The sequence below is a fragment of the Symphalangus syndactylus genome, chromosome 10 (assembly GCF_028878055.3).
Source record: "Symphalangus syndactylus isolate Jambi chromosome 10, NHGRI_mSymSyn1-v2.1_pri, whole genome shotgun sequence".
Classification (NCBI taxonomy): domain Eukaryota; kingdom Metazoa; phylum Chordata; class Mammalia; order Primates; family Hylobatidae; genus Symphalangus; species Symphalangus syndactylus.
The window spans coordinates 116,248,078-116,272,724 of record NC_072432.2 but is presented as its reverse complement, the minus strand read 5'-3'; the positions used below and the strand labels follow the sequence as shown (position 1 = coordinate 116,272,724).

The 24,647-nt window shown below is 44.4% G+C and overlaps 1 protein-coding gene and 1 long non-coding RNA gene across 2 annotated transcripts in view; one reads left to right on the top strand and one right to left on the bottom strand.

Moving 5' to 3' along the window:
• Positions 1–4,613: 4,613 nt before the first annotated feature.
• On the bottom strand, positions 4,614–8,313 carry LOC129491407 (uncharacterized). Its single transcript, XR_008660543.2, has 3 exons — positions 7,654–8,313; positions 7,378–7,477; positions 4,614–5,198 (listed from the first exon to the last, which is right to left on the bottom strand). It is a non-coding gene; the product is annotated as an uncharacterized lncRNA (long non-coding RNA).
• The window catches only part of TNFRSF10A (TNF receptor superfamily member 10a), a 35,781-nt gene continuing 19,240 nt past the window's right edge, over positions 8,107–24,647 (top strand). Inside the window, exons 1-2 of the mRNA XM_055295696.2 lie at positions 8,107–8,507; positions 21,568–21,664. Coding sequence (XP_055151671.2) covers positions 8,376–8,507; positions 21,568–21,664 — 229 coding nt within the window. The 5' untranslated portion in view covers positions 8,107–8,375. The remainder of the gene's footprint in view (positions 8,508–21,567; positions 21,665–24,647) is intronic.

The following is a 24,647-nucleotide window of genomic DNA, read 5'->3' as shown; positions in this document are numbered from 1 at the left end:
GGCAATACAATGGTTCAAAGAGTCTTTTCAACAATGAGCTCTGGAACAACTGTACACCTACATGCAAAAACAAAAACAAATCCAGGTACAGATCTTACACCATTCACAAAAGCCAACTCAAATGGATCATGGACTTAAATGTAAAAACACAAAACAATAAAACTCCTAGAAGACAAAACATCTAGATGACCTTGGGCATCATGATTACTTTTTAGATACAACACAAAAACCATAATCCATGAAAGAAATAATTGATAAATTAGACATAATTATTATTATTATTATTTGCTTTGTGAAAGACGCTGTGAAGAGAATGTGAAGATAAGCCACAGACTGGTAGAAACTATTTGCAAAAGACATCTCCGATAAAGGACTGTTATCCAAAACACACAAAGAACTCTTTACTTAAGAAAAAGAATAACCCAATTAAAACATGAATAAAAGATGTGAGCAGACATCTCACCAAAGAAGATACACCAACGGCAAATAAGTATATGATAATATGCCCAACATCATATGTCATTGGGGAACAGCAAATTAGACAAGAATAGGATACTACTACACACCTATTAGAATGGTGAAAATCCAAAATACTGACCACACCAAATGCTGGTGAGGATGCAGAGCAACAGGAACTCTCATTCATTGCTGGTGGAAATGCAAACTCGTACAGCTACTGTAAGGTTGGCCGAGAGAACGGACGAGTGTACTCAAAAGTCAGGCAAGAAAGTTTATTGACCTGCTGGCCTGCTGCATAACAGTCAGAGGAGGCAGCCCAGGGTGTTTAAGGTGAGGGGCTTATATAGGGTTTTGAGGGCCTACGGGCTTTCTGAGGTTAGTCTACATCCTGCAGTTGTTTGTCACTTCTTGCCCCACCTGGCTTAGAGTACCAGGATGTGGTTTGGCCTGGGGGTGGATACAGCTGTCCCTAAATTCTGGGAACTTGGAGTGGGGGCAGCATCTCAGAAGAAATAAGCTGCAGGGCATTTAGGGGAGGGGGCTTGCTGTGTTCTTCTGGGGACAGGTTGTCTCTAACAGCTACTTTGGGAGACAGTTTGGTCGTTTTTCACAAAATTAAACATTCTCTTCCCATGCAAGTTTACTTATAGTTTAACTTTGAAACAAAGTATAACAGTCCTTTCCCAAAACAAACCTCCTTACTGCCTGTGGACTAGACTGCCTAGACTGCCACAAGATTAGAAGTAATGGTAATTTTACTAAGTAATTCAAGATGTAGCTATTTTCATTAAACCAATATCAATGTCTTATTTATTAATGATTACACAAGCAGAGGTCATTCTGTCTTGGGCTGGGTTTATACCCTGTGTCAAATTTTGACACCTTATAGTATAAGGCAGGGTTAAGTATGAAATTGCTTGATTAATAAATGCAAATAAAAATGTATGCTGCCAATTCTTAAGACATTTATAACATTACCAATAATTTTAAAGATAGCTTGTTTATTAAAGATTTTGCTTAAGTCACATAACTTGGAAAAGCATTTGACTAGTCTTTCCTTTTTCTAATAAAGTATTTGATGTAAATGCTTTTATTTTTTAAGACAATTAATTAGACCTCTTTGATATATTTTCAAGAGTGCAACATTGTGTACACAACACATAAATACATAGATGTATTAGGCATGCTGATAGAAGAAGTACATCTTACAGATTCATAAAAGCTCTTCTTTTCTTAGACTTTCAGATTCTTGATAACCTGTTTCACAACGCTAGGCAGTAGTCAGCTAAATAGTCTTAAATTTGCATATTAAAGGAAACAACTCAGGTGAAAGTCAGATAGCAAAAGTTACATTATAAGGTCTGAAGAGAAATTCTGGTGAGCTAGAGGGAAATTAAAACAGATTTAATTGCCAATTGAACATAAAATTATAGAAATTTACCATTGGATTGTATAAGGAGACCAGTGTTATTTAGATAGGGATTACCAATTCTTTTATAACTGGGTCTCTGAGCTCTGGGCAGAGCCCATGCAGAATCCTGGGTCTCCAAAAAGGGAGAATTATTATGAGGCTAGACCACATAATGCTTTTACAGTGCACTGAAAACATTTTTTTAAACAAAGCATTTCTAAGTGTCTAAACTATACTCTTTCTTAAAAACCCAAGAGTAGCCTCTGTTGCAATAACTATTTTAGCAAAAAAAAAAATCGGGTGAAAACAGAATTGAGTCAATTGAGAAGAAAAAAAAGTTTTGCTCAAAAAAAGACAAGGTCCTAGCAGAAAAAAACAAAAACAAAACCATGAAGGCCTTTTAAATACAAACACGCACTCATGCACACATACACATACACATACACATACACATACATTTTAAATATTAGCTTTTAATTAAGTTGACTTTTAACTATTGAGTGTCTTTAAAAATAAAAAATCTTGGGCTGGGTGCAGTGGCTCACGCCTGTAATCCCAGGACTTTGGGAGGCCGAGGGGGGCGGATCATGAGGTCAGGAGATAGAGACCATCCTGGCTAACATGGTGAAACCCCGTCTCCACTAAAAATACAAAAATTAGCCAAGTGTGGTGGCATGCGCCTGTAGTCCCAGCTACTCAGGAGGCTGAGGCAGGAGAATCGCTTGAACCCGGGAGGCAGAGGTTGCAGTGAGCCAAGATCGTGCCACTGCACTCCAGCCTGGCAACAGAGCGAGACTCCGTCTCGAAAAAAAAATTCAAAATTTTATTATTATATTTCAGCTAGGACAAATTGCTGCTATTTCAGAAGTACCAAGTATTGGTCCGGCGCGGTGGCTCACGCCTGTAATCCCAGCACTTTGGGAGGCCGATGCTGGCGGATCACCTGAGCTCGGGAGTTCGAGACCAGCTTGACCAACATGGAGAAACCCCATCTCTACTAAGAAATACAAAAGCCGCATGCCTGTAATCCCAGCTACTCGGGAGGCTGAGGCAGGAGAATCGCTTGAACCTGGTAGGCAGAGGTTGCAGTGAGCCAAGATGGTGCCTCTGCATTCTAGCCTGGGCAACACAGCAAGACTCTTTCAAAAAGAAAAGAAAAATCAATGAAGTCACAGACAATCTGAAAATATTATCAACCACCTTGACCTAATAAACATTCATAGAATACTATACCCAACAACTGTAGAATGTTCATTCTTTTTGAGTGCACATAGTATGTTTACTAAGGTAGACCCTATTCTGGGCCTAAGAAGAGTCTTAATAAATTTAAAAGGTTTGAAATCATACAGAACACTTTCTTTAGTTGCAGTGAAATTGAATTAGAAGTCAGTAAGACATACAAAAAAGACTTTCATATTTGTAGTTTAAACCACCATGGGTCAGAGAAGAAAGCCTGTAGAAATCAGAAAATATTTCAAACTAAATGATGATGCAAAATATCAAAATTTGTAGGACATAACTAAAGCGGGACATAGAGAGTATAAGTGCTCATATTAGTAAAGAAAAAAGGATAGAAATCAATGATCTAGGTTTCCACTTAAAAGCTAAAGAAAGAAGAGCAGGCCGGGAACAATGGCTCACTCCTGTAATCCCAGCACTTTGGGAGGCTGAGGCGGGCGGATCACAAGGTTAGGAGATTGAGACCATCTTGGCTAACATGGTGAAACCCTGTCTCTACTAAAAATACAAAAAAAAAAAAAAAAAAAAATTAGCTGGGCGTGGTGGCAGGCGTCTGTAGTCCTAGTCACTCGGGAGGCTGAGGCAGGAGAATCGCTTGAACCTGGGAGGCAGAGGTTGCAGTGAGCCAAGATCACGCCACTGCACTCCAGCCTGGGCGACAGAGCAAGACTCTGTCTCAAAAAAATTAGAAAAAAAAAAAAAAAAAAGAAGAGCAATATAAACCCAGAATAAGTATAAGAAAGGCAATAATGTGGCCGGGCGCGGTGGCTCACACTTGTAATCCCAGCACTTTGGGAGGCCGAGGCGTGCGGATCACGAGGTCAGGAGATCGAGACCACGGTGAAACCCCGTCTCTACTAAAAATATTAAAAAAAATTAGCCGGGCATGGTGGCGGGTGCCTGTAGTCCCAGCTACTCGGAGAGGCTGAGGCAGGAGAATGGTGTGAACCCGGGAGGCGGAGCTTGCAGTGAGCCGAGATCGCGCCACTGCACTCCAGCCTGGGTGACAGAGCGAGACTCCGTCTCAAAAAAAAAAAAAAAAAAAAGGCAATAATGAGAGAAAATCTATACAATAGAAAACAGAAAAACCCTGAAAGTAATAAAGTTAACATAGACAGCATAGCTATTTGAAAAGAATAATAAATCATTAGTGAAACTCATCAAAGAGAGAGAGACAAAACATAAGTTATCAAAATAAAAGAGAGGACATCACTATGATTGCTAAGGATAATAACGGAATATTGTGAGCAACTTTATGCCAATATATTTAAGAACTCAGATAAAAGAGACAAATGATTTTAAAATTTTTACTTGCCAAAAAGAGACATATAAAATAATAGAAAATCTGAAAAACTCGAATCTATTATAGGTTTTGAATTTATTATCAAAAACCTTCAGACGCATACATACCCCAAAAGAAAAACAAGAAAAATTATCACCAAGTCCAGATGGTGTTACTGGTGAATGGTATCAAACATTGAAAGAAGAAATAATGCCAATCTTATAAGACTCTCAGGAAACTAAGTTTATTTTATAAAGCCAGAATGATGATTATACCCAAACTTAGAAAGACATTACAGAAAAAGACAATGATAAATCAATATCTCTCATGAATACAGACACAAAAATATGCTTACGAAAGTATTAGCAAATCAAACCTAGCAATATGTAAAAAAGATAATACATCATGACAAGTGAAATTTAACCCAGGAATTCAAGGTAGGTGCAACATTTCAAAGTCAATTTGATTAAACATTTGAATAGCATAAAAGAGAGAAACAATATAATCATCTCAATAGATGCCAAAAAATAACATTTGATACGTTTCAATGTGTCAAACGTTATTGTTATTGTTATATTTCACATTCTATTAATGGTAAAAACAGCAAAGTAGAAATGAAAGGGAATTTGATCTGATAAAGGGCATTGTCTTCGTCCATTTCCTGCTGCTATAACCGAATACAGCAGACTGGGCAACTTATAAAGAAATTTATTTCTTCTAGTTCTTGAGGCTGGGAAGTCCAAGAGCGTGAAGCTATCCTCTGGTGAGGGTCACCACACAACAGAAGAGCAGAAGGTCGAAGCCAGCCTAGAAGAGAGAGAGGGAGGAAATCATGCCAAACTCATTATTTTTTATCAGGAACCCACTTGCATGAAAATTAACCCACTCCTGAGACTATAGCATTAATCCATTCATGAAGATGAAGCCCTCATGAGCTAAATCACCTCTTAAAGGCCCCACCTCCCTGGCCAACATGGTGAAACCCCGTCTGTACTAAAAATACAAAAATTAGCTGGGTGTGGTGGTGGTGCGTGCCTGTAATGCCAGCTACTCGGGAGGCTGAGGCAGGAAAATCACTTGAACCCAGAGGCAGAGGTTGCAGTGAGCCTAGATCGCGCCACTGCAGTCTAGCTTGGGCAACACAGCAAGACTCATCTCAAAAAAAAAAAAAAAAAAAAATTGGCGGGCATGGTGGTTCAAGCCTATAATCCCAGCACCTTGGGAAGCCAAGGCAGGCAGATTGCCTGAGCTCAGGAGCTCGTGACCAGCCTGGGCAACACGGTGAAACCCTGTTTCTACGGAAAGTACAAAAATTAGCCGGGCACGGCAGCATGTGCCTGTAGTCCCAGCTACTGGGGAGGCAGGAGAATTGCTTGAACCCAGGAGGTGGAGGTTGCAATGAGCCGAGAGCAGGCCAGTGCACTCCAGCCTGGGCCACAGAGCGAGACTCTGTCTCAAAAAAAAAAAAAATAAAATAAAAAATAAACATGAGTTTTGGAGAGGACATTCAAACTACAGCAGGCATCTATGAGGAAACTATAACTAACATCATATCTAATGGTGATTAATTAGATGTGTTCTAAGATATGGAATAAGATAAGCATGTCTGCTTTAACTATTTCTATTTAACATTGTACTGGAAATCCTATCCAGGGCAATTCAGCAACAAAGATGAATAAAAGGTATAAAGACTGGAAAGGAAGAACTGAGACAGTTTTTAGTTACTGACAATAGGATTGCTTCATAGAAAATCCTAAATAATCTATAAAATAACAACTAGAAATATTGTATCAATTTAGCAGTACCATAGGATACAAGGCCGATGCACAAAAATCAACTGTATTTCTGTATAGTTGCAACAAACAATTTGAAAATAAGGGAAGCTAAATCAATTACATTAGCAATAGTAACAAAAATAGTTAGAAATGTATTTACAAAAGATTTGAAAGATCTGTACATGGAAAGTTTGCAAAATATTGTCAAGCTTAAGTAAAAAATATCTAAATAAATAAATAAATTTCATGGATTGAAAGACTCAAAATTGTTAAAATGTCAATTATTCTCATTCATCTCTACATTCAATGCAATCCCAATTAAAATTCCAGTAGGCTTTTTTAATTGAAAAAAATTATTCAATATTAAATATATACAGAAATGCAAACCATTTGGGAGGTGGGGAGTAGGGGGAGGACTTGAACTGCCTGATTTCAAGACTGACTATACAGCTCATAATTAGGACAATGTGGTAATTAGCATGAGAATAGCCAAATAAATAAACGGAACAGAATAGAGTCCGGAAACGGACACACACATATATATGGTCGATTTAATTTCAACAAAAGTGGTAAGGCTATTGGATATGGAAAAAAAGTCTTTTTTTTTTTTTTTTTTTTTTTTTTTGAGACGGAGTTTCCCTCTTGTGGCCCAGGCTGGAGCGCAATGGCGCCATCTCGGCTCCCCGCAGCCTCCGCCTCCCGAGTTCAAGCGATTATCCTGCCTCAGTCTCCCGAGTAGCTGAGATTACAGGCATCTGCCACCACGCCCCGCTAACTTTGTATTTTTAGTAGAGACTGGGTTTCTCCATGTCGGTCAGGCTGGTCTCGAACTCCCGAACTCAGGTGATCCGCCCGCCTTGGCCTCCCAAAGTTCTGGGATTACAGGCGTGAGTCACCGCGCCTGGTCGAAGAGTCTTTTCAACAAATGGTACAGGAACACCGTTAAAATATGGAGAAAAATGAACATCAATCAGCGCCCCCTTTCTCTTAACCACTCCTCAGCCCCAAGGTCGCCCTGGGAGTTCGTCGCAGGCAGGACCGTGACTCGCGTGGCTTTCGGGAGGCTGAGTTCCCGCGCCCCGGGCCCGTGCAGCGCTGGGTGCGGAGGAACCGCTGCAAGGACCTGCCCCCCCATGGGACCCCCACCAAGTCTCATCCCGTGTCATGTGCCAGGTAGTCCCCCGTGGTTTAAGGACTTTCGAGACTCTTACCAGGTTAGGAAAATCCAGAAGAAAGGCAGAATTGGGTCCCTTGGGCTTGCCTGACACCAGGGACAGTGGAGTTGAGGTGACATTTCACTGGCATGGAAACCTGAAACCAAAAGCAGGATGAGCCGGGCGCGGTGGTTCACGCTTGTAATCCCAGCACTTCGGAAAGCCGAAGCGGGCGGATCACGAGGTGAGGAGTTTGAGACTAGCCTGGCCAAAACAGTGAAACCCCGTCTCTACTAAAAATAGAAAAATTTAGCTGGACGTGGTGGCGGGCACCTGTAATCCCAGTTACTCAGGAGGCTGAGGCAGGAAAATCGCTTGAACCTGGGAGGCGGTGGTTGCAGTGAGCCGAGATCGTGCCACTGCACTCCAGCCTGGGCGTCAGAGCTAGACTCCATCTCCAAAAAAAAAAAAAAAAAAAAGGCAGGCTGAATCATTCGCCCGGTAGTGACGGAGGAGGCCATAAAAGCCTCTTAGAGGCCAGACCCCGCGGTGGCCTCTGTGTCCTTCATTCCGCCACCCATCCGTCCACCGAGCGCCTGCTGGGTGCCAAGAACCTGGCCACGGAGAAGCTGAGGTCGACTCCCGACCGAGAAGCCTCGCGCTGGGACCAAGTGGCAAAACGACTCCGAATGCAGCGGCATCCACGCGGAACAGAAGCTGAGAGCGGCGAGGGTGGTCACAGAGGAAGGAAGTTCAGGGTTAGCCAACAGGAGCCGCAGGTGCCCCGAAAAGGGGGCGGGGTCAGGCGTGCCCTGAACTCCAAATGCGAACTTCTGTCTTGTCACAGCCAAGCACGCTGCTTCTTGGATTGACCTGGCAGGTTGGCGCCACCACCAGCTGGAGTAAAGCTAGGTGCGTTCCTGGCAGTGACTCCGAATTCCGGGAGCGCAGCGAGTGGGACAGAGGCAGCCGCGGCCACACCCAGCAAAGTGTGGGGCTCTTCCGCGGTGAGGATTGAACCACGAGGCGGGGACCGAGGAGCGCTCCCTACCCCCATGGGACAGCACGGACTCAGTGCCCATGCCCGGGCAGGGCGCGCCCCAGGACCCAGGCCGGCGCGGGGAGCCAGCCCTCGGCTCCGGGTCCACAAGACCTTCAAGTTTGTCGTCGTCGGAGTCCTGCTGCAGGTGAGTCCCCACCGTGGTCCTGCCTGGGGAAAAGCGCGCCTGGCACCGGGAGGCGGCAGGGAGAGAGGGGGACACGACGGGGGTGCCTGGCCCGGGTCACTTGTGGCGGGGCATGTCCGGGCAGGAGGAGCCCGTTGTTGGAGGAAGAACGGGGTCCCCGAGGCCAGGCAGGAGCGACCGGGGTCTGGAGGGAGCAGAGCCCTCTCCCTCAGGAGGCTGGGCCCGGGGACGCTACCCCGTCAGCCGCTGTTTGGCGCAGCTCCCTCCTGCCCACACCTCACGATGTATCGGGACGTTTCGGAATCGATAGAGCTCAAGTGTGTAAACTTCCAAGCCAACTCCGAGCCACACCAGCTGCGTGAAGGGGAGCGCCATTCTCCCCACTACCTGATTCCCTCCCCACCCCCATCCTTCTGTTCTTCTCTCTTTTTTTTTTTTTTTTTTTGAAACGGAGTCTCGCTCTGTCGCCCAGACTGGAGTGTAGTGACGCGATCTCGGCTCACTGCAAGCTCCGACTTCCTGGTTCAAGCGATTCTCCTGCCTGAGCCTCCTGAGTAGCTGGGACTACAGGCGCCCGCCACCACGCCCGGCTAATTTTTTGTATTTTTAGTAGACACAGGGTTTCACTGTGTTAGCCAAATCCGCCCGCCTCGGCCTCCCAAAGTGCTGGGATCACAGGCGTGAGCCACCGCGCCCGGCCCTCCATCCTTCTTTTCTTAGACAAATTGGTTAAACACGCAGCCCGACAGGAAAAAGTAACTTTCTCTCCGCTGTTCGTTGTCTTCCGTTTCGAGTCCACTGAGCACACCGGCAGCAGTTTCCTTCCAGCCACTTTCTTGCACATCAACAGGTACAGGGCAGTCAATTGACCTCCACGAGGCAGTCAGCCAGGAGCGGGCACGCCCTTCCTTCAGGAGGCAGCGTTTCCTGTGAAAGCAAGCACTCAGTCTGGAAAAATGCCAATGCCTTCAGTTCTCTTTCAAGTTCATTAAGGCTCTACCAATTCTTCTCTTCCAGATTCCTTCTATGTTAAGGAAAAACAAAAGCTAAATACCTCAAGGATAAACTAGTCTTAACAAGTGTCAGGAAATTTTACGTGTTTTTGTTTAACAAACTAAACAAAATCCAGGAAACCAGTGGCATTTTGTAATCTCCAAATAATTACAGAATTTATGTTTTAAACATCAGTTTATGTTAGGTGGAGCCCACGTTTGATTCTTATTTTTAATACGCTTATTAAATGGCTTTCTTTTTGACAGACTAGTGTGATTCCAGGTGGATGTAGGGCTCACCTGTGTAGACAAGGTGAAACATCTGAATTTGGTGGTTTTGGAAATGTCACAGTCTGTTTGTGTGGCTATAAAAGAATACTTGAGGCCACGCGCAGTGGCTTACACCTGTAATCTCAGCACTTTGGGAGACCGAGGCGGGCGGATCGCGAGGTCAGGAGATGGAGACCATCCTGGCTAACACAGTGAAACCCCGTCTCTACTAAAAATACAAAAAATTAGCCAGGTGTGGTGGTGGGCTCCTGTAGTCCCAGCTACTCGGGAAGCTGAGGCAGGAGAATGGTGTGAACCGAGGAGGCAGAGCTTGCAGTGAGCAGAGACCCCACCATTGCACTCCAGCCTGGGCGACAGAGGGAGGCTCTGTCTCAAAAAAAAAAAAAAAAAAAAAAAAAAGAATACTTGAGGCTGGATAATTTTAAAAGAGGTTTATTTGGCACATGGTTCTGCAGGCTGTACAAGAAGCATGCCACCAGCATCTGCCTCTGGTGAGGCCTCAGGAAACTTCCACTGGTGGTAAAGGGTAAGGACAGCTGGATTCTGCCCATCAGGGGAAGGGGTGGGGAGGATGGCAGGGGGAGGGGGATGAGATCCACAAGGGGAGGGGGAGAGGCCAGGTTCATTCTAACAACCAGCTGTCCTGGGAACTAAGATTGACAACTCCTGGGGGAATGGGGGAGGGGGCGGGTATGGCACCAAGCCTTTCATGAGGGATCCACCCCAAACCCCAACAGGCCCCACCAGCTACATTAGGGTTCAGATTTCAACATGAGACCTGGCAGGGACAGAGGACCCATAGCAGACACCAAGGCCTTCTGCCATCCCACAGGACCCTCCCATCCCACCATCTATCAGCCTTCTTCCTGTGCATTTATAGGCACCTTAACTTTTAAAATTCTGACTGACCAACAAATCACGTCAGATATTTTGTATCAGTACATGCAAGTATCTCATTCTTTTTTAACAGCATCATAATATTTAGTGTATGGGTGAAACACATGGGGTGAACCACAGTTTATTTTAATCTTCCATCCTATGGACAATTGTTAACATTATGTCCTGCCTTTGTTTTTCCTAATTCCAGCAGCATTGTAGTGAGAACCCTTGTATGTGTCATACATCCATATATCAATGTTCCCTGCAGTATCAGGCAGCCCCTTAGAAGAGGAATTGTTGGGTCAATGAGCTCATCAATGTAGAATTTTGTTTGGATATTGCTAAATTGTACTTCGGGAGAAGATTGTGCCAATTTTACTCTCACACCAAGAATACACAATTGTGGCCGGGCACGGGGGCTCACGCCTGTAATCCCAGCACTTTGGGAGGCCGAGACGGGCGGATCACGAAATCAGGAGATCCAGACCATCCTGGCTAACACGATGAAACCCAGTCTCTACTAAAATTGAAAAAAATTAGCTGGGCGTGGTGGCGGGCACCTCTAGTCCCAGCTACTCGGGAGGCTGAGGCAGGAGAATGGCGTGAATGCGGGAGGCGGAGCTTGCAGTGAGCCAAGATCGCGCCACTGCACTCCAGCCTGGGCGACTGAGCAAGACTCTGTCTCAAAAAAAAAAAAAGAGAATACACAAGCGTGCCCGTGTCCCTGCACCCTTACTACATGGAACTTTCATTCTTTGCTACTCTAAGAGGTAAAAAATGATAGACCTCAATGTTGTATTTTTTATTTCAGTGTTATTAGAGATTTTCAAGGATCCAGGAATTTTTTGAGACTGGGAGTAGATGAGCTAGAGACTCCAGATTAGACCGCTGGGGAAGGAGCAGGGAAGATGGCAGTCTCACCTCTGCCCTTAGGAAACTGTGGTCAGCTGGGGCCAGTCCCTGCCACCCGCCATGCCTGTGAATGGAGGTAATGTCTGTGTCTTCAGGCTGTCAGGATGACATCAGATGAGCCTGGAGCTGAGCTCAGTTTCTCACCCCAGGTCCTGGCTCTGTCAGTGCTGGACTGGCCCAATCTCTGTGCCAGGTCCTTCCACCTCGTCTCTCTCTTTACCAAAGTAGGAAATGAGAAATTCTGAAGGCTCTGAAGCTTAGACACTCAGGCTATCAAAGAGCCCAGAGAGTGGAGGTGAAGACGGCCAAGGTTGGCCGTGCTCCCCTTCAGCTCTGTGACTCTGCTGTGGCCCCAGCTCCTTCTTATAAACTAGGCGGATATAAAAGTCTGCAGCGGCCCTGTGTAAACCACAGTGGTCTGTGTTGGCAGATGTGTGCTGTCGTGTAGGAGGACAAATCACATGCTCAGGGCTGGCGTCAGTCACTCAGGACTCTGGATCCCCAGAGCACCTGTCCTCCACCCAGCAGAGGCTGCACCTGCTCCTACCTGCACCTCCATACAGGCTCTCTGAGCTTGGGGCAGAAGGTTCTAAGGAATGGGGTGGAGCGCCATGGGGAGGGGCTGTGGAGGAACAGAGGAGCCAGACTTCAAGTGAGGACAAAGATGGCACTGCAGGGCCACAGACTGGTTTACCTGCCACGTTTCCTTCCAGTTGTCCTCCTGGTGGGCACCTGGCATTGGTTGCAGTTTGAAGAGTGAGCAGGAAAGGTCTCCATCCATGTGGCTGCAGATGGCTGCGCACCCAGCCCCTACTGAGAGGCAACATTCCCGGTTCTGGTCCTCTGTCCTGTATCCAGGAGTGACAGGGCAGCAAGGCTCTAGCTTCCAGGTCGGGGATGGGGACAGTGCCATGCCCTGAGCCTGTGCTGTTGGGCAGTTGGTGTCACTCAGTCTGGAAAAATGCCAGTGCCTTCAGTTCTCTTTCAAGTTCATTAGGACAGGTGCCCTGGGGATCCAGAGTCCTGAGTGACTGACACCAGCCCTGAGCATGTGATTTGTCCTCCTACACGACAGCACACATCTGCCAACATAGACCACTGTGGTTTACACAGGGCCGCTGCAGACTTTTATATCTGCCTAGTTTATAGGAAGGAGCTGGGGCCACAGCAGAGTCACAGAGCTGAAGGGGAGCACAGCCAACCCTGGCCGTCTTCAGCCTCCAATCTCTGGGCTCTTTGATAGCCTGAGTGTCTAAGCTTCAGAGCCTTCAGAATTTCTCAATTCCTACTTTGATAAAGAGAGAGACGAGGTGGAAGGACCTGCACAGAGATTGGGCCAGTCCAGCCACAGACTGCACATCTTCATTCAGGGTATTTCCCTAACCCAGGGACATGGGGATCGTTGCTCTCATTTTGTCTGGGGAGAAAATGAGATTTAGGGGGAGGAAGTCCCCAGCATTTGGGACCTGGCCTGCTTGATAATAGCAGCTACCTGTTGGTCTGGGAAGAGCCTCTTCTGGATTCCCAGGCAAGTATCTGTGATAATGGGGAAAGGAGAAAGGGTCTGCTTTGTAGGGAAGAGCAGGGTGCACTCAGCACCTCAGACACCCACCTGTGGCCAGGAGGGGATGTGAATCATCACATTTTACAGAGGAGGGGACCACAGCTGAGAGAGGGAAAGTGTGTGCAGCTCAGAGTGGGGGAAGTGTGTGCACCTGGCCATAGGCAAGTCTGTCCAGAGCACTGGTAGGAATGAGAGAAACTAGGAATGATCACTTTAAAAACTTAGATGAAGAGAATTTCAAAGTTAAGTCATTGGAGTTTGTTGGTAATATATTTGTATGGCTTAGGTCATGTTAAGTGCATCACACCCTTGCCCCCATGTCTGCTGTTGGTCTCAGCACTGGGTGGAGGGAGCGGGGACAGTCCTGATGAAGAGGAGAGGGGAGCAGCACCGGCTGGGGTGGGGCCTCTGCCGCTATCTCTTCCTGTTGTGGTTTTTCAGGGCCTAGGCTGCCCCTCAGGAGATCTTTGTTCTCTGACTGCTTATAAGATTTTCTCCTTAACAATGTGGTTTCAGCACTTCGATGGTGGCAAAAATAATCTGCCAGAGCCATGTCTGTAGCATTTTTGGCCTCCCCTTCTGTATAATAGCAGCCATGTTTTGGCCTCTGCAGGGCTAAGGTCCTCTGAGCAGCTGTTTCTCCACATCTCTGCCCTGCACTTGGCCTCTGGGAGCTCCTGGTGTTCCTTAGCAGAGTACACAGGACTCTTCGGGGTCCCCTCCCTGTGCTGTAGCCAGGAACCTGTGACCTGAGGCGGTGAGCTGAGGCCACCACTGGGGTCACCTCATGGGCTTGGAGGGAAAGTCACTCACCCAGGAAGTAGGTGATGAGCCTTTTACTCTGAGAATGTCTGCGCCTGGTGGTGGTGGGAGGACAAATGAGCCCGTGTCAATCCTGCTCTCTGAAGCCCTCAGTCTGGTGGAGGAGGTGTCACCAGGGACCTAAATAGCTATCAGGAAGCATGGGGGCCACCTCCCCCACCCCCCACCTCCAGAGAGGCTGTGCGGGCTCCAGGGATGCCATCCCTCCCTACTTGACTCTGGCAGTTGCAAGGCCCCAGGTCATGGTATTGTTGGCTTGGAAGATGTGGTTTCATTAAAATCAACATTGAGGGGAAGGATTGTACTAACAATGGCATGTGCTGAAATACAGTACTTGCGTGTGCCAAGCTCTGTTCTTAGCACTTCGTATATGAACACACTTAATCCTCATACAACCAGACTATACAGGAACCCTCATTATCCTTGTTTTAGACGACAAGCATAAGACGCAGAACATTTGTTCAGTGGAGGCACTGGGCAGGGGGATGAGTTACCCTCAGGGGCAGCAGCAATGATTGGGTCACTGGGTTCTGCTGACCTTTCCCAGGGGAGTATTTGGTGCTTGTTCATGAGGCCTGCATTCACCTAGCGCTGGGTCACAGCTGGGGGGCCCTGACAAGTCATGTAAAGCCACCTCTTATTTCCAGAATGATAGACATGTTTACAGAAGAAGTGGCTTCCCCCAGACCATGAGGCTGGCCCGAGACTACAAGACAGATGACTTGCTTCTTAACCCGGGGGTCTTTTTATACCAAAAGAACAAAGAAAGAAGAAAGCCACAAAAGACTCAAAGGAAGCAGATTTCTGACCACAGCCAACCTCAGAACAATTCTGAGTTGCTGATTTTAAGATCAATAAGGCATTTTTTTTTTTTTTTTTTTTGAGACGGAGTCTCGCTCTGTCGCCCAGGCTGGAGTGCAGTGGCATGATCTCAGCTCACTGCAAGCTCCGCCTCCCGGGTTCACGCCATTCTCCTGCCTCAGCCTCCCGAGTAGCTGGGACTACAGGCGCCCGCCACCACGCCTGGCTAATTTTTTGTATTTTTAGTAGAGACGGGGTTTCATCGTGTTAGCCAGGATGGTCTTGATCTCCTGACCTCGTGATCCGCCTGCCTCGGCCTCCCAAACTGCTGGGATTGCAGGCATGAGCCACCTCGCCCAGCCTCAATAAGGCATTTTTTTAGGGTGTGTATGCCTGAAAGAGGAAATCACAGTGTGAATATCAAACTTTTCTCTAAAACAGCCTAACACAACGCTAGTCCAGGAGAAACAAGGCAAGGAAACCCCCTGGTGAATGACTCATCGCAGGAAGAGGCAGGGCAGGGTCAGTAGAGTCTGTGGAGGAGAAGACCTGGAACAAGCCCTCTCTCTCTTGCTCTCTTTCTCTCTCTCTCCCTCTCTCTCTCTCTCTCTCTCTCACACACACACACACACACAACCTCACACCCCCATGAGCCCAAATCTGTGAACTGAGAACCTCACTTCTCTGACCTCATCTTCCATCTCCCTCAATCAGACGCCCACAAACCTCAGAGCTGTGTCCCAGCATCACTTGTTTTGACTCCCCTCCCCCACTGCATTGACTTTGTATCTGCCTAGGAACCTGCCTGTGTGGACTCTTCCCTCTATGTGGACTTTTCCCTCTATGTCTACTGGTGTCCCTGCCACCAATGGCATTTGTCACCTCTGCCTGGGCAGCCCCTCATGACTCGGGTTATTGATGGCTGTGCCTCATCTACCTGGGAACTGGAACTGTCCTAAGGAAAGGGAGGGTCGTGCCATCTTCCTGATACCCCACGATTCCTTGCACAGTGTTCCTACCAGGCGCTGATGTGCCCTCCTTGGATGAATGAGTAACATGGGTTCTAGGAAGCCTGCACTAACGCGGATGTGACGGCCTCAGCCTTTCATAGACTATGTTTCACGTGAGAGGTGAGAAGAACAGCTGAACAGAAGGCTGAGCACTGCCAAGGTCCATAGTCACCAGGAGCTTGTTGTCAGGTTTTCACTTGCTATTAGTAGAGATTTTTTTTTTAAGGTACTATTTTTAGTGTTAAAAGTGAATTCAGGCCAGGCGTAGTGGCTCACGCCTGTAATCCCAGCACTTCAGGAGGCCGAGGCGGGCAGATCACGAGGTCAAGGAGATCGAGACCATCCTGACCAACATGGTGAAACCCCATCTCTACCAAAAATACAAAAATTAGCTGGGTGTGGTGACATTTGCCTGTAATCCCAGCTACTGGGGAGGCTGAGGCAGGAGAATCGCTTGGACCAGGGATTCGGAGGTTGCAGTGAGCCAAGATTGTGCCACTGCACTCCAGCCTGGCGACAGAGCAAGACTGCATCTCAAAAAAGAAAAAAAAATGAATTCATCAGAAGGCATAATAATCATAAATGTGTATATGTCTAATAGTAGAGCTTTAAAATACATGAAGCAACACTCAAAAGGATTAAAGGGAGATCATGTTACCCACTTCTCAGCAATTGATAGAACAATCAGATGAAAACGGTAAAATAACAGATCTGAACATCGTCAACCACCTTGACTTAATTGACATTTATAGAGCATACATGCAACATCTATGGGAGATTCCTTCTTTTCTATGAACATGGTACTTCACCAAGATAGACCACATTGTGAACTATAAAACAAATCTAAATATATTTAAAACGAAATTATATAAAATATGTTCTCTGATCTCAATGAAATTAAAGTGTTAAGCAATAACAATATCTAGAAGGACTCCAAAAATGTGAATATTAAGCAACATACTTGTAAATAACTCATAGTTCATGGATGAAATCAAAAGAGAATTCAAAATATTTCTTTTTTTTTTTTTTGAATTGGCGTCTTGCTCTGTCGCCTAGGCTGGAGTGCAGTGGCACGATCCCGGTTCACTGCAACCTCTGCCTCCCGGGTTCAAGTGATTCTCCTGTCTCAGCCTCCCGAGTAGCTGGGAATATAGGCGCCTGCCACCTCGCCTGGCTCATTTTTGTATTTTTAGTACAGATGGGATTTCACCATGTTGACCAGGCTGGTCTTGAACTCCTGACCTCGTGATCCACCCACCTCGGCCTCCCAAAGTGCTGGGATTACAGGCGTGAGCCACCGTGCCTTGCCTGGAGTTTCTTTTGGGTATGATGATGAAAATGTTCAAAAATTGATTTTATTGATGGTTATACACTTCTATAAATATATTTAAGGGAAAGAATTACATCATATATAACTCAGTAAAGTTCTTAAGGATTAAAAGAAGAATGGTATCAAAATCAATGACTCAGAGGTCTGCATTACTTACCCGTAAAATAAGTATAAATTAAACTCAATGGTAGTAACAAGATGACAAGGAAATAATAACACTGAAATCAATGAAATAGAATTCAAACAATAAAAGGAATCAACAAGCCAAGAGTTGGTTCTCAGAAATGATCAACAAAATTAATGAAAGTAATAAACTGGCCAGACGAGGTGGCTCATCCCTGTAATCCCAGCACTTCAGGAGGCCAAGGCAGGCGATTCACCTGAGGTCTGGAGTTTGAGACCAGCCTGACCAACATGGAGAAACCGCATCTCTACTGAAAATACAAAATTATCCGGGCGTGGTGGCGCGTGCCTGTAATCCCAGCTACTCCGGAGGCTGAGGCAGGAGAATTGCTTGAACCCAGGAGACCAAGGTTGCAGTGAGCCGAGATCATGCCTCTGCACTCCAGCCTGGGCAACAAGAGTAAAACTCCATCTCAGAAAAAAAAAAAGTAAGAAACCAAACTTTAAAAGAAAAAAAGAACAACAGCATGAAATACCAATATCAATAATTAATGATGGGATGTTATTACAAACTCTACAGCCATTAAAAGGAAAATAGTGGGATCTTATGAATAACTTTATGCCAATCAATTTGACAACTTAAATAGACAAATTTCTTAAAAAACAGTACTTAGCAAAATAGCCACAAGAAGTAAAGATAATTTAAATATTCCTAAAGCTGTCTATGAATTGGAATTCACTGTTTGTTTGTTTATTTATTTATTTATGTTATTTTTTGAGTCGGAGTCTCGCTCTGTTATGCAGGCCGGAGTGCAGTGGTGCAATCTCAGCTCACTGGAACCTCTGCCTCCTGGGTTCAAGCGGTTCTTCTGCCTCAGCCTCCTGAGAAGCTGGGATTACAGGCACCCACCACCATGGCCGGCTAATTTTTTGTATTTTTAATAGAGATGGGATTTCACCATGTTGGCCAGGCTAGTCTTGAACTCCTGACTTCAGGTGATCTGCTCACCTTGCCCTCCCAAACTGCTGGGATTACAGGCATGAGCCACCACCTCGGCGGAATTCATTGTTTAAATGCTCACATGATGAAAACTACAGGCCCATGTCATTTCACTGATGAATTCTATAAATATTTTTGGAAGAAATAACACCAACAGTTGACAGATTGTTTCAGGACATAAAGAGGGAGGAAAAACTTCTTCACTGTTTTAAAAGGCAAGCATCATTCTGATACCAGAATCTGACAGAAGTTACAAAAAAAGAAAAATACTGATCAATATCTATTATAGATCCAGATGTAAAAATCCTTAATTCAACAATAGCCAATTGAATTCTGCAAGAAGAAAATATAGTGTGAGCAAGTAGGGTTTATTCCAGGAATACAGTTGAATTAAGATCTGAAAATTAATGTTATTCATGATATTAACAGCATGAAGTAGAAAAACTATATAAATATGTCAATGGAAGCAGAAAGAGCATTTGACAAACTTTGACTTCCATTTATGATTTAATAATTCCCATTAAAAACAGAAGAGAACTTCCTTAAACTGATTAAATGCATGTATAAAAGCTATGGCTAACATCAGTTAAAATAGTAGAATATTGAATGCGTTCCTTCCATGATTAGGACCAATTCCAAGCATGTTCCTGCAGATCACATCCATTTGGCATTGAACTCAGGGTCCTAGCCAATGCGCTATGGCAGGAGAGAAAGACGGAATAATTGGGAAGGAAGGAATGGGACTGTCTTCATTTGCAGAGAACTGCTGCAACTACCAGGTGACTCTAGCAGGTCACAAGATACAAGCCAGGTAATACACAAGGAAATAGGACTGTGAGAGCAGAAAAAGGAAACACAGAGTTTGAGGAACAGACACTAACGTAGCTGTCACCAAATACTAGAGAGACTTTTATGTAGAAAGGGGTTGCATTTGATCTCTTTTAAATCCTGGCAGCAGTCAAACTAAGCTCAGCCTAAGCTGTTTTTAACAACCTCCTTCTCATCCTTCTTCTTCTCCTCCTATTCTTTTTTCTTTTCTTTCTTTTCTTTTCTTTTTTTTTTTTTGAGATGGAGTTTCGCTCTTGTTGCACAGGCTGGAGTGCAGTGGTGCGATCTCAGCTCACTGCAGCCTCCGCCTCCTGGGTTTAAGCAATTCTCCTGCCTCAGCCTCTGGAGTAGCTGGGATTACAGGTACCCACCACCACACCCAGCATATTTTTAGTAGAGACGGGGTTTCACCATGTTGGCCAGGCTGGTCTTGAACTCCTGACCTCAGGTGATCGCCCGCTTTGGCCTCCCAAAGTGCTGGGATTACAGGCGTGAGCCACGGCGCCCGGCCCCCCTGCTCTTTCTTTTCTAATTTAACTTTATAATTTAAAAAATCTCCCAATTACAGAAAAGATGCAAAAATTATACTATACACTTTACTTTGAACCACCTGAGAGCAAGCTACCCACAGAATGCACATCACCCTTAAACACTTGAGTGGCTATTTCCAACAAATAAGGACATTCTCCTGCATAACCACAATACAACCCTCAATATCAGACAGTAAGCATCAGTACATTACTACCAGCTAATCCTCAGACCCCAATGGTTTTCACTTGTCTTTATAATGTAATTTATTGCACAGAAACCCTGTCCTGAATAACTATACTGCTCTTTCATCTTTTTCTGACTCTAGTATTTCATGGGACATTGGCAGGCTGCTTTGGGGGACAGTTTGTAAAGTGTCTTTTTAAACCTGAAGTTCATTATTTAATGTTTGATTCAGTATCCTGCTTTTTAAAAAATGTACACATCACATAACCCTGAGGTGGCTCACGCTTGTAATCCCAGCACTTTGGGAGGCCGAGGCGGGCGGATCACGAGGTCAGGAGATAGAGACCACGGTGAAACCCCGTCTCTACTAAAAATACAAAAAATTAGCCGGGCGTGGTGGCAGGCGCCTGTAGTCCCAGCTACTCGGAGAGGCTGAGGCAGGAGAATGGCGTGAACTCGGGAGGCGGAGCTTGCAGTGAGCTGAGATCGCGCCACTGCACTCCAGCCTGGGCGACAGAGCGAGACTCCGTCTCAAAAAAAAAAAAAAGATTAGATCAGAGATAATAGAAATAGAGAATAGAACTACAGAGAAACTCAAAGAAACTGAAAGTTGACTCGTAAGAGAGATCCATAAAATGTACAAACCTTTACCTAGATGGACTAAGAAAAAAGACAGAAAACTCAAATAACCAAAATCAGAAATGAAAGAGGGGACATAGAAAACAAACTTACAGAAATCCAAAGGATTATAAAAAATAGTATGAATAATTGCATGTCAACAAACTAGAGCACATTGATAAAACTGGTAAATTACTAAAAACACACTACCTACCAATATTCAGTCATGAAGAAATAGAGATTTTGAACAGAACTATAGTAAGGAGATAGAATCCATAATCCAATACTTCCCAGCAAAGAAAAGCCCAGGACCAGTTGGCTTCAATGATGATGTCTACCAAACATTTAAAGAACTAACATGAATTCTCATCAAATTCTTCTAAGAAACTGAGTTGGAGGGAACACTTTCTAACTCTTTCTGTGGGCCCCACATTACCCTGATACTATAGAAGTGATAAAAGGAGGCCTCCATGTCTTGTTGCTGATCTTGGAGAAAAAACCTTTAGTCTTTCCCTATTGAGTAGGATGGTAGCTGTTGGCTTTTCGTATGTGGCCTCTAAATGTAAGATCTGCAAGAATTATACAACTCTGGTAAGAAAACAGCAATTTTACCTTGGGGTATATATCCAAAAGAATTGAAAGAAGGGGCTCAAAGAGATTTTGTACACCCGTGTTCATAGCAGCGTTATTCACAGTAACTAAAATGTGAACACAAACCAAGTGCCCATTGACAGATGAATGGATAAACAAAATATGATATATAGACATATATATATATCATGTATGTATGGATGGAAAGGAAGGAATGGAAGGACACAATGGAAAGGAAGGAAATTCCAATGCATGGTACCAAATGGATGGATCGTGATGATTTTATGCTAATTGAAATATGACAGCCACAAGAAAAACATAAGATACTGTATGTCTCCATTTATATGAAGCATGTAGAGTAGTTAAATTCATAGAAACAGACAGTAGAATGGTAGTTGCCATGGGCTGGGGACATGGGGACAAAGAGACAAAGATGAGTACAAACAAAGGGTTGAGTTTTAGAACTGGGAGAAAGATGCAAGTTCTGTCTAATTTTGGAGGCTTGGGGGAATGGAATGTGAGATTGATCTTGTAATGGGTGAGATCTGGAAGCCACTCATGCCAGTCCCTGCTTTGTCCCCATAGGTAGTACCTGGCTCAGCTGCAACCATCAAACTTCATGATCAACCAGTTGGCAGACAGCAATGGGAACATAGCCCTTTGGAAGAGTTGTGTCCACCAGGTACATTCTAAGACTGATCTCTAATCCTTTACACCTCCTTTTCCTTACCCTATACCATATATAAAAATTACCTCAAAATTCATCAATAACATTCCTTTTCCATGTTCTTCAAGTTTTCTGTTTCCTACAGTTTCTGGTTCTTCTATTCAACAGATACTTATTGATCCTTTGCCAAATCCAAGGTTATGAAGCTTTATCCCCATGTTTTCTCCTAAGAGTTTTGTACTTTAACTCTTGATGCATTTTCAATTAATTTTTGTAAATGGCATCAGATAAGCATCCAACTGCATTTTTTGCATGTGGCTATCCAGTTGCCATTCATTGAAATGATGATTTTTCCCATTAAATGGTCTTGGCATCATTGTCAAAAACCAATTGACCATAAAGGTATGGGTGTACTTTTGGACTCTCAATTCTTTTCCATTGATCTATATCTGTCCTTTTTCCAGTGCCACACAGTCTTGTAGTGAGTTTTGACATCAGGAAGTATGAATCTTTCTTTTTTGTTTTCCTTTTCCAGAGTTATTTTGTTTATGCTGGGCTTTTTGAAATTCCATATTAATTTTAGGGTCAGCTTGCCAATTTCTAAAATCAGCTGAGTTTCTCACAGGGATTGTGTTGCACCTGTCGCTCAGTTTAGAGGTTACTGGCATCTTGACAATGAGAAGTCTTTTGATCCAAAGGCATGAAATTTTTTTTTATTTATTTAGATCATCTCTAATTTTTAAAATAATTTTGTAGTTTGCAGACTATAAATTTTGGGTTGATTTTGTTAAACTTATTCCTAGATATTTAATACTTTTTTATGCTATTGTGGATTCAACCTTTTCTTAATTTCATTTTAGGATTCATTGTGAGTGTATACAAATATAATTGATTTTTGTACATTGATCTTGTATTCTATAACCTTGCAGAACTTGTTTATTATTCTTAATGCTTTTATAATGGCTTCCTTAGGATTTCCTCTATATAAGATCATATAATTTGCAAACAGAGAAAGTTTTACCTTTTCCTTTCCAATCTGGATGCTTTTTATTTCTTTTTCTTACCTAATTGTCCTGGCTAAAGCCTCCAGTACCATATTGAAGAAAAGCAGTGAAAACAGGTATCTTTTTTTGGAGAACTTCTTTCAGCTGTTCACCATTAAATATAATGTTAGCTGTGGGTTTTTGTAGATATTCTTTATCAGGTTGAGGAAGTTCACTTTTAGATTATTTTGTGGTTTTTATCATGAAAGGGTGTTGGACGGCCGGGCACGGTGGCACACGCCTGTAATCCCAGCACTTTGGGAGGCCGAGGCAGGCGGATCACGAGGTCAGGAGATCGAGACCATCCTGGCTAACACGGTGAAATCCCATCTCTACTAAAAATACAAAAAATTAGCCAGGCGAGGTGGTGGGTGCCTGTAGTCCCAGCTATGCGGGAGGCTGAGGTAGGAGAATGGCGTGAACCCCCAGGGGTGGAGCCTGCAGTGAGCCAAGATCACGCCACTGCACTCCAGCCTGGGTGAAAGAGCGAGACTCCGTCTCAAAAAAAAAAAAAAAAAAAAAGAAATGGTGTTGGAGTTAGTAAAATGTTTTCTCTGTGTTTTTGAGATAATCATGTGACTTTTGGTTTTTATTCTATTGATATAATTTGTTACATCAATTTATTTTGGGATGTTGAACCAACCTTCCATTCCTAGGATAAAACTTATTTGGTCCTGGTATATAATTCTTTTGTTTTGTTTTGTTTTTGAGATGGAGTCTCGCTCTGTTGCCCAGGCTGGAGTGCAGTGGCGTGATCTTGGCTCACTGCAAGCTCTGCCTCCCAGGTTCACACCATTCTCCTGCCTCAGCCTCCTGAGTAGCAGGGACTACAGGCGCCTGCCACCACACCCAGCTAATTTTTTGTATTTTTTAGTAGAGACGGGGTTTCACTGTGTTAACCAGGATGGTCTAGATCTCCTGACCTCATGATCTGCCCGCCTCGGCCTTCCAAAGTGCTGGGATTACAGTCATGAGCCACCATGCCCAGCCTATAATTCTTTTTGTATGCTTTTGGATTCAACTTGCTAGTATTTTGTTGCAGATTTTTGCAACCATATTCATAAGAATCATGAGTCTATAGTTTTCTTTCTTTGTGAAGTCCTTTTCTGGTCTTAATATTAAGCTAATTGTATTAGTCCGTTTATACACTGCTGATAAAGACTTACCCAAAGCTGGCAATTTACAAAAGAAAGAGGTTTAATTGGACTTACAGTTCCATGTGGCTGTGGAAGCCTCACAATCATGGCAGAAGGCAAGGAAGAGCAAGTCACATCTTACTTGGATGGCAGCAAGCAAAGAGCTTGTACAGGAAAACTCCGCCTTATAATAACCATCAGATATCATGAGACTTACTCACTATAATGAGAACAGCATGGGAAAGACCTGCCCCTGTGATTCAGATACCTCCCACCAGGTCCCTCCCACAACATGTGGGAATTCAAGATGAAATTTGGGTGAGAATATATCCAAACCATATCACCCCTGGCCCCTCCCAAATCTCATGTCCTCACATTTCAAAACCAATCATGCCTTCCCAACAGTCCCCCAAAGTCTTAACTCATTTCAGTATTAACTTGGAAGTTCACCTTCCAAAGTCTCATCTGAGACAAAGCAAGTCCCTTCTGCCTATGTGCCTATAAAATCAAAAGCAAGTTAGTTACTTCCTAGATATAATGGGGGTACAGGCATTGGATAAATACATCCATTCCAAATTCGTAACACTGTCCAAAACAAAGGGCTACAGGCCCCATGCAAGTTTGAAATCCAGCAGGGCAGTCAGATCTTAAAGCTCCAAAATGATCTCATTTGTCTCCTTTGTCTTACATCCATGTCACACTGATGCAAGAGGGGGGTTCCCATAGTCTTGGGCAGCTCTGCCCCTGTGGCATTGCAAGGTATAGCACCCCTCTTGCCTGCTTTCGTGTGTTGAGTGTCTGCAGCTTTTCTAGGTGCAC